At 43.8% G+C, this 14944-nt stretch overlaps 1 protein-coding gene across 2 annotated transcripts in view; it reads left to right on the forward strand.

Annotated features, from left to right (window-relative positions):
* The window catches only part of LOC108415354 (neuronal migration protein doublecortin), a 101861-nt gene extending 92198 nt beyond the window's left edge, over nt 1-9663 (forward strand). For both annotated transcript variants that reach the window (XM_037533442.1, XM_037533443.1), the window contains 2 exons: nt 5309-5406; nt 6425-9663. In XM_037533442.1, coding sequence (XP_037389339.1) covers nt 5309-5406; nt 6425-6484 — 158 coding nt within the window. In that variant the 3' untranslated portion in view covers nt 6485-9663. The remainder of the gene's footprint in view (nt 1-5308; nt 5407-6424) is intronic.
* Nucleotides 9664-14944: the final 5281 nt, after the last annotated feature.

Raw genomic sequence — 14944 nt, forward strand, 5'->3', positions numbered from 1 at the left:
GATGCGAGAGGAGGGGTTTTAAGGTGGGTAACGGGGAACTCAGAGGGTTAAATAGATGCGAGAGGAGGGGTTTTAAGGCGGGTAACGGGGGAACTCAGAGGGTTAAACAGATGCGAGAGGAGGGGTTTTAAGGCGGGTAACGTGGGAACTCAGAGGGTTAAATAGATGTGAGAGGAGGGGTTTTAAGGCGGGTAACGGGGGAACTCAGAGGGTTAAACAGATGTGAGAGGAGGGGTTTTAAGGTGGGTAACGGGGAACTCAGAGGGTTAAACAGATGCGAGAGGAGGGGTTTTAAGGCGGGTAACGGGGGAACTCAGAGGGTTAAATAGATGCGAGAGGAGGGGTTTTAAGGCGAGTAACGGGGAACTCAGAGGGTTAAATAGATGTGAGAGGAGGGGTTTTAAGGCGGGTAACGGGGGAACTCAGAGGGTTAAACAGATGCGAGAGGAGGGGTTTTAAGGCGGGTAACGGGGAACTCAGAGGGTTAAACAGATGCGAGAGGAGGGGTTTTAAGGCGGGTAACGGGTGAACTCAGAGGGTTAAATAGATGCGAGAGGAGGGGTTTTAAGGCGGGTAACGGGGGAACTCAGAGGGTTAAACAGATGCGAGAGGAGGGGTTTTAAGGCGGGTAACGGGGAACTCAGAGGGTTAAATAGATGCGAGAGGAGGGGTTTTAAGGCGGGTAACGGGGAACTCAGAGGGTTAAATAGATGCGAGAGGAGGGGTTTTAAGGCGGGTAACGGGGAACTCAGAGGGTTAAATAGATGCGAGAGGAGGGGTTTTAAGGCGGGTAACGGGGAACTCAGAGGGTTAAATCGATGCGAGAGGAGGGGTTTTAAGGCGGGTAACGGGGAACTCAGAGGGTTAAATAGATGCGAGAGGAGGGGTTTTAAGGCGGGTAACGGGGAACTCAGAGGGTTAAATAGATGCGAGAGGAGGGGTTTTAAGGCGGGTAACGGGGGAACTCAGAGGGTTAAATAGATGCGAGAGGAGGGGTTTTAAGGCGGGTAATGGGGGAACTCAGAGGGTTAAATAGATGCGAGAGGAGGGGTTTTAAGGCGGGTAACGGGGGAACTCAGAGGGTTAAACAGATGTGAGAGGAGGGGTTTTAAGGCGGGTAACGGGGGAACTCAGAGGGTTAAATAGATGTGAGAGGAGGGGTTTTAAGGCGGGTAACGGGGGAACTCAGAGGGTTAAATAGATGTGAGAGGAGGGGTTTTAAGGCGGGTAACGGGGGAACTCAGAGGGTTAAACAGATGTGAGAGGAGGGGTTTTAAGGCGGGTAATGGGGGAACTCAGAGGGTTAAATAGATGTGAGAGGAGGGGTTTTAAGGCGGGTAACGGGGGAACTCAGAGGGTTAAATAGATGTGAGAGGAGGGGTTTTAAGGCGGGTAACGGGGGAACTCAGAGGGTTAAATATATGTGAGAGGAGGGGTTTTAAGGCGGGTAACGGGGAACTCAGAGGGTTAAATAGATGTGAGAGGAGGGGTTTTAAGGCGGGTAATGGGGAACTCAGAGGGTTAAATAGATGTGAGAGGAGGGGTTTTAAGGCGGGTAACGGGGGAACTCAGAGGGTTAAATAGATGCGAGAGGAGGGGTTTTAAGGTGGGTAACGGGGAACTCAGAGGGTTAAATAGATGTGAGAGGAGGGGTTTTAAGGCGGGTAACGGGGGAACTCAGAGGGTTAAACAGATGTGAGAGGAGGGGTTTTAAGGCGGGTAACGGGGAACTCAGAGGGTTAAATAGATGTGAGAGGAGGGGTTTTAAGGCGGGTAACGGGGGAACTCAGAGGGTTAAATAGATGCGAGAGGAGGGGTTTTAAGGCGGGTAACGGGGAACTCAGAGGGTTAAATAGATGTGAGAGGAGGGGTTTTAAGGCGGGTAACGGGGGAACTCAGAGGGTTAAATAGATGCGAGAGGAGGGGTTTTAAGGCGGGTAACGGGGGAACTCAGAGGGTTAAATAGATGCGAGAGGAGGGGTTTCAAGGCGGGTAACGGGGAACTCAGAGGGTTAAATAGATGTGAGAGGAGGGGTTTTAAGGCGGGTAACGGGGGAACTCAGAGGGTTAAATATATGTGAGAGGAGGGGTTTTAAGGCGGGTAATGGGGGAACTCAGAGGGTTAAATAGATGTGAGAGGAGGGGTTTTTAGGCGGGTAACGGGGGAACTCAGAGGGTTAAACAGATGTGAGAGGAGGGGTTTTAAGGCGGGTAACGGGGAACTCAGAGGGTTAAACAGATGTGAGAGGAGGGGTTTTAAGGCGGGTAACGGGGGAACTCAGAGGGTTAAATAGATGCGAGAGGAGGGGTTTTAAGGCGGGTAACGGGGAACTCAGAGGGTTAAATAGATGCGAGAGGAGGGGTTTTAAGGCGGGTAACGGGGGAACTCAGAGGGTTAAACAGATGTGAGAGGAGGGGTTTTAAGGCGGGTAACGGGGAACTCAGAGGGTTAAATAGATGTGAGAGGAGGGGTTTTAAGGCGGGTAACGGGGGAACTCAGAGGGTTAAACAGATGTGAGAGGAGGGGTTTTAAGGCGGGTAACGGGGGAACTCAGAGGGTTAAACAGATGTGAGAGGAGGGGTTTTAAGGCGAGTAACGGGGGAACTCAGAGGGTTAAATAGATGCGAGAGGAGGGGTTTTAAGGCGAGTAACGGGGGAACTCAGAGGGTTAAACAGATGCGAGAGGAGGGGTTTTAAGGCGGGTAACGGGGGAACTCAGAGGGTTAAATAGATGCGAGAGGAGGGGTTTCAAGGCGGGTAACGGGGAACTCAGAGGGTTAAATAGATGCGAGAGGAGGGGTTTCAAGGCGGGTAACGGGGAACTCAGAGGGTTAAATAGATGTGAGAGGAGGGGTTTTAAGGCGGGTAACGGGGGAACTCAGAGGGTTAAATAGATGTGAGAGGAGGGGTTTTAAGGCGGGTAACGGGGGAACTCAGAGGGTTAAATAGATGCGAGAGGAGGGGTTTTAAGGCGAGTAACGGGGAACTCAGAGGGTTAAATAGATGCGAGAGGAGGGGTTTTAAGGCGGGTAATGGGGGAACTCAGAGGGTTAAACAGATGCGAGAGGAGGGGTTTTAAGGCGGGTAACGGGGGAACTCAGAGGGTTAAATAGATGTGAGAGGAGGGGTTTTAAGGCGAGTAACGGGGGAACTCAGAGGGTTAAATAGATGCGAGAGGAGGGGTTTTAAGGCGGGTAACGGGGAACTCAGAGGGTTAAACAGATGCGAGAGGAGGGGTTTTAAGGCGGGTAACGGGGAACTCAGAGGGTTAAATAGATGCGAGAGGAGGGGTTTTAAGGCGGGTAACGGGGGAACTCAGAGGGTTAAACAGATGCGAGAGGAGGGGTTTTAAGGCGGGTAACGGGGGAACTCAGAGGGTTAAATAGATGCGAGAGGAGGGGTTTTAAGGCGAGTAACGGGGGAACTCAGAGGGTTAAATAGATGTGAGAGGAGGGGTTTTAAGGCGAGTAACGGGGGAACTCAGAGGGTTAAATAGATGCGAGAGGAGGGGTTTTAAGGCGGGTAACGGGGGAACTCAGAGGGTTAAACAGATGCGAGAGGAGGGGTTTTAAGGCGAGTAACGGGGAACTCAGAGGGTTAAATAGATGCGAGAGGAGGGGTTTTAAGGCGGGTAACGGGGGAACTCAGAGGGTTAAATAGATGCGAGAGGAGGGGTTTTAAGGCGGGTAACGGGGGAACTCAGAGGGTTAAATAGATGCGAGAGGAGGGGTTTTAAGGCGAGTAACGGGGGAACTCAGAGGGTTAAATAGATGCGAGAGGAGGGGTTTTAAGGCGGGTAACGGGGGAACTCAGAGGGTTAAACAGATGCGAGAGGAGGGGTTTTAAGGCGAGTAACGGGGAACTCAGAGGGTTAAATAGATGCGAGAGGAGGGGTTTTAAGGCGGGTAACGGGGAACTCAGAGGGTTAAACAGATGCGAGAGGAGGGGTTTTAAGGCGGGTAACGGGGGAACTCAGAGGGTTAAATAGATGCGAGAGGAGGGGTTTTAAGGCGGGTAACGGGGGAACTCAGAGGGTTAAACAGATGCGAGAGGAGGGGTTTTAAGGCGGGTAACGGGGGAACTCAGAGGGTTAAACAGATGCGAGAGCAGGAACTTGTATTCAAGTGTATCAGGCTGGGTGTTCGGTTCTCTTGGCGCGTGTTCTGAGGCGTTTTTCAGTCTTTTGTCTCTTCTGTTCTCATTAGTCCGGTTCCAGACTGCTGTCTGGTCCAGACATGTGTTTATATTCTTTAAAGCAACACAAAACAGAAACAATCCTGAATCAGCATTCACTACCCACAATGCACTATGGACACCACGCCACATCACGCCACTTTCACTCAGAAACACGGCCTGCGGTCTCCTAGCAACCTGCACTGAGACTATCGAGCGCCCCGGTGGGCCAGACAGGGCCGGACCCCCTCAGCACTGAAACACACTGTTTACAGACATTCCTTTATTTCTACACTACTCTCTCTCTCTCTCTCTCCAACCCTCTCTCTCTCTCTCTCTCTCTCTCTCTCTCTCCAACCCCCCCCCTCTCTCTCTCCAACCCTCTCTCTCTCTTGTCTCTCTCTCTCTCTCTCCAACCCTCTCTCGCTCTTGTCTCTCTCTCTCTCTCTCCAACCCTCTCTCTCTCTCTTGTCTCTCTCTCTCCAAACCTCTCTCTCTCTCTTTCTTCCTATCCCTTGCTCTCTCTCTTTCTCTCTATCCCTCGCTCTCTCTCTCTCCAACCGTCTTTCTCTCTCTCCAACCCTCTCTCTCTCTCTCTCTCTCTCTCCCTCTCCAACCCTCTCTCTCTCTTCCTTTTCTCATTTATTTTTTTGTTGGCTTCAATTCTTTCTTTAACCCTTGTGTGGTGTTGATGTGTTTGTTACCCAGTGGTCTGGAGGACCCATATTGTTTATTTAAATCAATACAGCCATAATAATTTATGTAGAAATACCAAATGTTTAAAATGTCACAAATGTCCAGCATCCTTTAGCAGCTGTAGCCAGTCAGCAGCCTGTTTATGCTGTCCACTCCCCGTAGGTTCAGCCCAACACCACATGTGTAATATACCGAGTGAAGACACTGAAAATGGGTTATTTTATGTGTTCTTCACTGAAAATGAGCAAAGACCAAGAATCTGAGGTTGAAATAATAATAAACCACATCATTTTTTCTTTTGGTAAACATTGGAAACGGGTCCCACAGACCTGAACACCACACAGGGGTTAAACTTGCTGTTTATTCAATTTCTTCAACTTTTCTCTGTCGTAGCTTTGCTCACTGTTATCTCTCATCCCCCTCTGTCTCTGTCTGTAGCTAATGGTACTGGTTCCAGTAGTCAGTTGTCCACTCCCATCTCTAAGCAGTCTCCGATCTCCACCCCGACCAGTCCCGGCAGCACCCGCAAGCAGAAGGTACTCCACCCGTCTTCCTCTCTTCCGTTTCCCGTCTCCGTTTGTCCTGTTAGTGTTAAAGGTCACTGCAGCGTCTCTTCATCCTGATCTCCATCGGGATCGTCAGTAAAGGAGTCTGCAGTTTTTCCATGTCACCTTTTGGTTTCAGTTCAGTTCACTTAGAACCTCAAAGCAGGAGGTCCTGGGGGGTTTGGACAACCTAGTTAAACTCTAGAACCCCATGGATGTCTCTTACTATGACGTTATTCTGCCTGATGGAGAAAAACAGAAGCTCAGATTTGTTTATCTGCTTCACCCACAATCAGCTTCTGCCTCTGGTGTCCTTAACTAACTGCAGCACTGCTCTGCCTCAGGGTGGCACTGTAGCAGACTGGTTCACCCCAGTTGGCTCTTCATAGCCTAGAAACTGAAACTGTACGAAGCTTTCTTCTTGGGTTCTTCAGTAAAGGTTCTATTTAGGACCATAAGTTCTTTATATAACCATTTGCAGGCTTAAAGGGTTTCTCACATGGTGAACTAGGTGAGTTCTTCAGACTGATGGAGAATGTGTTGCATTTGGTTCTATGTAGCACCAAAAACCGTTCTTCTATTGTTACGGTGTTAAGCTTGGAACTTTTTTTGGTGCTACACAGAACCATTTTCAAAAAGCTTCAGTACAGAACCTCATGCAGCACGTTCTCCATCCGGTTCTTCAGACCGATGGTGGAATGTGCTGCATATGATAATATGTAGAACCTTTTTGAAAACGGTTCTATATAGCATCCATATAGCAGAAAGGGTTCTTCTGTTGCTGAGGTGCCAAACTTCCATTTAGCACCACTGTTGGTGCTACACAGAACCGTATACAGCACGTTCTCCAGTGCTCTAAAGAATGATTTTAGCATGAAATGGTTCTATATAGAAGACGGTTCTAAATAGAACAAGTTATGGTTCTGTTATTTTCTGTGTTCTTTTAAAACTAGTGGTGAGTTTTTCCCCCAACCAAGTCCCACCCTAAAACTTGCCCTTTGACCTTTAGGATCTCTATCTGCCCCTCTCTCTGGACGACGACAACGATTCGCTGGGAGAATCCATGTAAGCCCCCCCCACCTCTGCTGAGGGCCGTAGATCGACCTGATCCGCCAATCACAGAGGTACCTCTGGTGTTCTGCGTCTCTGAAACGTCAACATCGCCCCCTAGTGGTGTGGAGGAGTGCACTTTGTCATCCCAGCTGCCCCCCTGGTCAATGGCTTAAGCCCATCAGGCTTTGCAGCAGTGGTCACTGCGCTGTTTGCTGCTTGAGAATTCGTTGCATCCATTTCTGGCACCTTTTCCGGGTTCATTTCCCTCTTTTTTAACGATGTTTGAAGCGTTTTTCTGCGTGTGCAGGGCGTACGCAGCGATTGTAACCCACCATGCACAGTGAAAACAACAAACACACCAATTTTTACGAGCCGTCTGTTAATGTAATTCCTTTTTTTCTGCATTTCTGAAGTGATTTTTTAGCACAATAACGAAAGGGGCTGATATTAAATGTGCCGTTTGTAATATTGATGCATTTCATATCAGTGCAGCTTTTTGCTAACCGTTCACTCATCGTCACCTTTAAGCCAAAACCACTAGACTTTTTTCATACTGGTTCTTCGCCGCTTGGTTTTACGAATTTCCAAGCAGCAAATGGACATTTTTACTAAGGTGTTTTTTCGTCTGACTTGTACAAAAAAACCTTATTGCAGCGTTGATACTTTATATTAATCCGTTTTTGTAACCCTCTCTTGTTTGTGCGATGGTTTCGTGTGTTTTACAACCAATCAAAAGCCTTGTTTTGGATGGAGTGGGTCAAATACCCCAGTTTTGACCCTCTTCCCACACCTTATAAATAGGATGTACAGTCGTCCTCTCTTTACGTCCCATTCCAAACCGCTTTTGGCCTTTTTCCAGCCCTGCCACACTCTTCCTGCTGTGTCTGTTCAGTGTTTCTCCAACATGTTGATGAAGTTTGAACTGTAACCTGTTGCTTACGGAGCGAAAGAGGGAAACCGTTTGGATGTTTTTGGTGTTTAGCTTAAAAAAAAAAAAGACATGAAATGAAGTAAAAAAATTAAATTAACATTCAAAAAAGAGAGGAAAACTGCCCAGCCAAAGCCATATGATCACAGTCCTTTACAAAATAAATGAGCACATACGTTTGTTTTTTTAAATGGTAGAAAGATTTTAAAAAGTAACGGAATGGAACCTTTATTGAAATATGAATTTTTTTCCTGAAAGAGGAAATTTAAGGGCGATATAAGGTGAACTGTAAGTTGAAACATCTTTCGAAAGCTTTGAAAGCCAAAGTTCTGTTGGACTGAAGGTTTATTGTCGAGTTCCTCCGGTGGTGGTGTACATATAGGCATGAATCAAGCTAGCTAGAAACTCCTTTAAAGAAAATATGAAAAACAGCCTTGAGCATTTTTACATTTTAGAAAATTTTAGATTTTCTATAATTGAAAACGATGGGGATTTTTTGTTTTAATGCATGGCGGCGTTTTCTCTCTGCAGAGAAGAAACAGAGCTGCAAAAGAATGTCTAATTTTGTGTGACGCTTTGAGTCATAAGTCATGTTCAAATTCAACCCTGCTGTCTGAATCAAGTCCAGTTTGGAAATGTTACTTTACCAACAAATCCAATTTACAGAAAGTTTTGAGATTCTATCAGTTGAAGCAGCTTTTAGCATTGAAAGACTTGGTCAGTTAAGATTTTATGCCTGATAATATACATATATTTAAAAAATGAAAAAAAAGTCACTCTTCATAGTGTAACGTCACAACGTCCTGTTTCAACATCAACACATCAAACAATGTTAAACCTGCAAAAAAAATAATAATCTGCCCTGAATTCTTGCTCACATTTTTCATACAGTACATTTCAACTGTATTATTATTATTATTATTATTATTATTATTATTACTACTACTACTACTACTTTTGCCACCATTAATAGTGGAAGGTGTGAAAGTATCTCACTTCCTCTGGTGCCTTTTTTACACTCTTGTGTTTTTTTTATATAAACAGAAAAAAACCTAATTAATGAAAGTAAAAACTCCCAGTGTGCACCAGAACTGTTCAACTGTTTGTAAATCTCTCTCTCTCTCTGTCTGTCTCTCTCTCTCTCTCTCTCTCTCTCTCTCTCCTCATTTCATTTGATGTGGTGATCATTTTATACATTTTCACATCTGCTCCTGCTAGTTTGAAGCTGTTTGCTGGTTTTTTGTAGTATTTTAGGCTGATTCTCCTCAAACAGGTGCAGATTTACTCCTATGGTTTAGGGATGAAATTTCAACCTCCTCTCTGATGATGATGATGATGATGATGATGATGTATTTCTTGCTGTGTCATCGTGATTTGTTTCAGTGATGTCATTCTGTGTATTAACTTCTCTCCTTTTTTCAATTAAAATGAGACGTTATTCCACCTCCTGTTTTGACTGTAATCAAATAATATTCACATTTGTGTTGTTTTTATTTTTGGTGTCTGTTTGTTGCTCCATTGCGCAGTATGTCCACCATTTCCCACATCTATTGTTCCGTTGTTATGGATATGCAGCCCATATCCATGTAAACAACATTAACTGAGTACATTACCCAACATGCACTCATCTGCTTCGTACTTTTTAGTTACTAGTCTCACTCAGTTAAAGAGCTCCTGCAGAGGAACCCTGGCCAAGATAGTCATGCAGCGCCGTTAGGGTGTTGCTAGATTCTATTAGAATCAATTATAACGAAATATTTTTTTTTCCAGGATGTTTCCAGATTTAAACTTCCAAAACCAAAACAGTTTTTTTTATGATCCACTGCTGTTTGATTTTACTACTCTTTGAATAGTTTTTCCACCTGATTAGTACCGAAACCTAATCTAAAATGAACAGTGGCGAAGTCAAATAAAAGATTTCATGATACACAATCATTTTTAAAGAAATAATCAACTTGATTCCTGGCGACATTTAAAATACGATGCGTTTAAGAATTTTCAGAAGAATCAAAATCAAATTTTATGTGAGATTTTGATTAATTTCCAATAAAAAAAGAATCAATATCAAATTGAAAATTTCATGTTCATCAAATATGAAAAAAAAACAAGTTAAATTGAGAAATTTGACATTTCATTAGGCAGTGTATAATTTTCTAAATAATCATAACTGAATTGCAGTGTGATTTGAGATTGTGTGATGATTTCCTAAAAAAAAAAAAAAACGTAATCAGGTCTGGGTGAATTTTGAGATCTCATGATGCATAAAACCATTTTCAAAAGAAACGAAGTTGAGCTGTTGTAAAAATTTGAAATGCCATGATGAACTGAATCACTTGCTAAAGAATCACAGTTGAATGAACTGAATCGTTTTCAAGGAAACCATCAAATCAGATTTCATAACAAACTGAATCACTTCCTAAAGAATCATAATCGAATCGAATCTTAGTGAAATTTGAAAGTTCGTGATGCATCAAATCAGTTTGACAGACTGAATCAGACTGAATATCGTACTGAATCGTTTCTTAAAGAATCCTAAATGATTCACTTTAAGGTGAGAACTGTTCACTTCTAATGGTCATAATTAATGAAGGAGCTGTAATTCGGCTGAGTTTAGGGTCATCAAACAGAGTTGTTATCCCTCTCTCTTTTTGCTGAAGAGATGGAAATTCCCTCGTTTAGACGCCCCTGTTCTCTCCTAATGAAGGGCTCGAAGCCTCAAAGCTGAGCGAGTTGAATTAATTACCGGCTGCTTGTTCTCTGACAGCAGGACAGAGGCGGGCGTCTCTGGCGGCTCTTAAAAGCGTTTCTAAGCAAATGAAGAGACAGTTGTGAGTTTATTTATCGTTATTGTTTTGTATGAGGGAAAGATTTCAAAGCTGAAAGTCTACGTTTGGTCGTCATGGCAACCAAATGAAGGCTTTCTAGTGCCATCATACCTGAATTTAATGCGGTTACTGGAATGTACGTGCAGGTCGGGTGGAGTCCCTTCTTCCCAGAAGAAAAGATATGGCACTAAACCATCAACCGAAAGAGAGAGAGAGAGAGAGAGAGAGAGAGAGAGGGAGGCTGCCAGAGAGACAAAAGAGAGGAAATAAAAGCAACAGAAAAAGCTTCTATTACTATTCCAATCATGAGTCCGTCACCATTTAGTCCCCTGCTCCCACCCCGGCGGTTGCCAGGGAAACACAGACATCCAACTCAGCAGCAAACATCAAATCAACGTAGCCGTCTGAGAATTAATTACCCTGAAGGTGACTGGAGACGAGAAAGCCCCACATTAGCTCCCCGAGAGGGGCAAATTTCCAAAATCGACAAATACTTTAACTCCAAGAGCTCAGCCTTGAAAACCCACAACTGACAATTTCACCGGTGAAAATAAGCAAATAGTCAAAGATCCAGGCTGGATGCAATTGAACGTAAATCCCTTGCAGACGTAGCGATGAAAGGGTTGAGGTGAAGCTGTGCTGTGGTGGGTCAGAGTATTGACGCAGGACAGAAGTGCACTGAGACAATCGAGATGATGCAAAGCATTTATAAGACACATACCATGCAAAACGAGCTCTGGCGCCTCGCACACGTTTAAAAAGACTCACACCAGAAGTCTGACTGCGTGCAAGGCGGCGCCCACACTAACAGACCAGCGGGCCCCCCGTGGACCACAGTCCACTGTACTGCACCTCTCAGAGTCAAAATACACTGGTCTAAGATCAGGTTTTGGCCTTTTTCACCCTAAAAAGACCAGCTGGATAAGTTTAGGAACACTGTAGACAGCAGTGTTAATGCTAACACTACAACTAGGGGTGGGCGCTATGGAAAAAGTATCAGAGACCACCTTTCATTTCTTTCATTTCCAATCGAAAGCAGCCAAGTACACGTTCTTCATTTTTCAGGAGGTATTTGTTTAGGAGATGAGACGGAAGACTAGAATAGCTGCTAAGAGAATTGTTGCAAAGGGGTTGCCAGATGGTTGCTAGGGTACTGCTAGGATGCTTCTATGGTATCCAAGGTGGCTGCTATGATGTTGTTAGCCAGATGCTATGACATCCCAGGTGGTTGCTACGGTGCTGCAAGGCACTTGCTATGGTATCCAAAGAAGTCAGAAGAAAATAAGGGGATAAACAGGAATGAAAAGCTACAGAGAAGATGGAAGCTCCTAACAACCACCTGGAAGAGCTGGTTAGACCCCAAACCTGCCCCCATCAGATAAATAGCGCTTAAAGCTTAAAGCTTGGAGAACAACAAGCTGCTTCAGACCTGAAAACGTCCGCAGGTGCTTCTGTCCATTCTTCCACTGTGACTCACAGCTCACCTCAGCACCTCAGCGCTGTGGGTCTGATCAAGAAGAACCTCACTGAGAAAAGGAGACGGACACATCAAACCAAGAAGCTGAACGGTGGACTGACCACCCCGGAGTCCAGACCTCAGCACCACTGAATGGGTTTGATTACTTCAGAAAATCGTCAACCAGCTTCTCAGACTGAGCTTTTTTTTTAGGCGTGTCTGCAGGTTCTTTGAGGAGCTGGAAGTGAGGCTCCTGAGAAGAACAGAAGCTGCTTTCTTCTTCTTGCTGAAAAATGAATAACTTTTACTTAATGGTTGTTTCGACTGGACATTAAATAAATGAAGGGTGGTCTCGCACACTGTACTACACTATCAAAAACTATGAGCACAAATAAAGAGTTTAATTACAAAACGCTGTTTATCCATTTGTAACAATTTTAGATGTAAAGAGAAAAGAATAAGAGCAGAAATGTAAAGGAAAACATTTCAATCTCTCATATTTCTGACGGTAATCATCATCTAGCACTGCTACTTCTTGTACGTGTAAATTCCACTCTCAAAAACGTTTATCACGGAAAATAGAGAATTCATAAAGCTGCTTTTAATGCTTTGCTTTGGAACGAAACCTTGGTGGACCCTCTTTGAAATATTGAAGATATGCTCAGAAAAGCATTCCATAACATAATTTATCACGACTACTATAGATATCATCATATTGCCCAACCTTAACCAAAACTGTGGATCCACACTGAAACCTCGAGAATTCTGAAAAAGTCTCATTTTCTGGAGAAGCGCTTTGGACCACATGGTGCTGGAGGTCCGATTCTGGACCTGCTGTTGTATTTTGAGATGCTTTGTGAAGACCACCCCCAAACAAAACTTCATCCACCAGCATCTAGTGTTAAAATCTGAGAGGTTTCACGCGGAGGAACCCCGATTTGTAGGCGCTTCTCTTCTACCAGCTCTTTTGTACAGCCTGGCCTAACCTGGCATTTTCTATTTGATTCTACTCTCAGGCCATTTAGACGTTATCAGCTGTTTTAAACCAGCTCTTGGTGCTTCATTTGGTGCTAAAGAGTACATTTGTGGGGCTCTGCAGGCCTGGATACACCAAGAAACACTCCAACAGTCCGTCAGAGACGCTTAGCAAAGTCATGGGCGCATGTTGGACACTGTACTGGACTAATAGTTCGTCCAAAATATGATCTTCACGCTGTTTTCCTCCTGATATTTTGTTGATCAGCCAAGACATGTAGGTTTGAGCACTGGAGCTATGAGGCTAATGTAGATAATAAGCAATGGACGCCTATACTAACACCAGTTAGCATGGTGCTAACATCACAAAGTTCGTTCTTAAAAAAGACGGTTATTCGAGGGTTCTTTAGTAAAGCTAATGGTTTTAGAGCACTAAGAGAACCATTTGCATGCTTGAATTTTTCTTTGCATGGTCAATAGAGTACAGGCTTCCGTACAGCATCGAAAAGGGTTCTATAGTACCCAAACTTGACATCATAACAATAGCAGAACCCCTTTTGCTGCAATACAGAACCATTTTCAGAAATGTTCTATATACAACCATGTACACATTCTCCATCAATCTGAAGAAACCACCTGACCACGCAAAGAAGCATATCAGCGTACAGATGATTCTTTGAGAGTTCAAAGAACCCTTAAAGAACCCTTCTTTTTTAAAGTGTACATTAGCACTGCACAAAACAAGCCTGAACTTTGTCCTGAGAAGTGATCTTCACACACCAAACATCTCGTGGCTAACTGACGAAATTTTGGATAAACTGTGGATCTTCTCTGACGAACTATTTCTTGGAATAAAAGTGGTTCCGCAATAAACCAGACGGAAGAATTTAGTCCTGATCTTTGGTGCCATGATCCTGACCATGTTTTCCTCTACTTAGTGTATCCAGGCCCAAAACCAAAAGCCATCTACACAGTCTATGAGGTCACCTTGCACAGGGTCGATATAACACGTCGTTTATCACGACGTCTTAACGACGACAGAGTCGCGTTTTTAAACAGAACCAGTGGAGCTGAAGCAGAAGAGCCACAGGACTCTTACCAGGTTCCGTAACTCACCCTAACCAGCCTCCTTTACGCCTCTAAAACGGAAAACATCGCCTTTTTATGATTTTGCTTCAAACAGCACTTCGTTCTTTAAACAGTATGAGACCACAACTTCCTTTAAAACCGAGAAATGACCACGTTTATTAACCTTCTAGCGAGGTTAGCGATGAGAGAGCGACTAAGTCCGAAGGGTCCTGAGATCCCACTGGGAGGAATTTGTAGATGTACAGTGAAAACCACAAGCCCTCCACCTTCCCCGTTTTTCATTTCGCTGTGTCATTTCATCTCAGATTCATTTTATACTTCTGTTCTTCACGTCTCGTCCACTTGCGTAGGTCACTGCGGCGTTTTCGGTACGTAGCAGCGAAACCTGGGCTGAGCTGCGCTTACATTTCACTTCCAGTTGCTTGAATGTGTCTTACACAATTTAAGGTAAAGGTTCCTTAAAGGTTCGGTTCTAAGAAAGGTGTAGAGACTTTATGTGGAGGTTCTTTGAACTTTGAAATGTTCTTTCACTTGTCTACATTAATGGTTCAAGCGTCTATTGAAAAGTTAGTTAAGGAACCAAAAAGTGGTTCTACTTGCCCTTTTTGGCCATTTTTAATGGTGTATTTAACTAGTGCGTTGTTACCGTGGATAAACTATTACAACCTGCACAATATCACAAAAACACTGTATTCTTAACATTTTTAAATTTGGTTTAAAGTTCTAACTTTAAAGTTAAAATCTTTTGTTTTAGAATAAACTCTCACTGGTAACCCTAAGATATAACACTGTTCTAGATGCTTCTAACAACTGCGCTTGGTGATCCTCAAGCATGTACATTTTTATGCTGGAATTTTTTTTAAAATACAAATAAATTCTATAAAATGAGCTGATTTCAACTTTCCACCTGTGTAAATGTAATGTGACCATAAACATGATTTGATTTGATTTGATAAAAATCTGGATGGTCATAAAATAATTCTTTTGATTTGGTAAATATTGTGCAGGTTTGTTGGGTTTTGGAAGCAAATTTCTTGTTGGATTATTGCAGCTCACCTAGAAACTGGCAAGCTATGCGATGGATTTCCATGAAAAAATTCAAGAAACATTTTTATTTCTTTTATTTAAAAGAATTCATGCAAAATGAGAAAGAATTAATACAAAGAAATTCCCACATTAAAATTTATTAGAGTGTGAAGTTTT

The sequence above is a fragment of the Pygocentrus nattereri genome, chromosome 23 (genome assembly GCF_015220715.1).
Source record: "Pygocentrus nattereri isolate fPygNat1 chromosome 23, fPygNat1.pri, whole genome shotgun sequence".
Taxonomy (NCBI): Eukaryota; Metazoa; Chordata; class Actinopteri; order Characiformes; family Serrasalmidae; genus Pygocentrus; species Pygocentrus nattereri.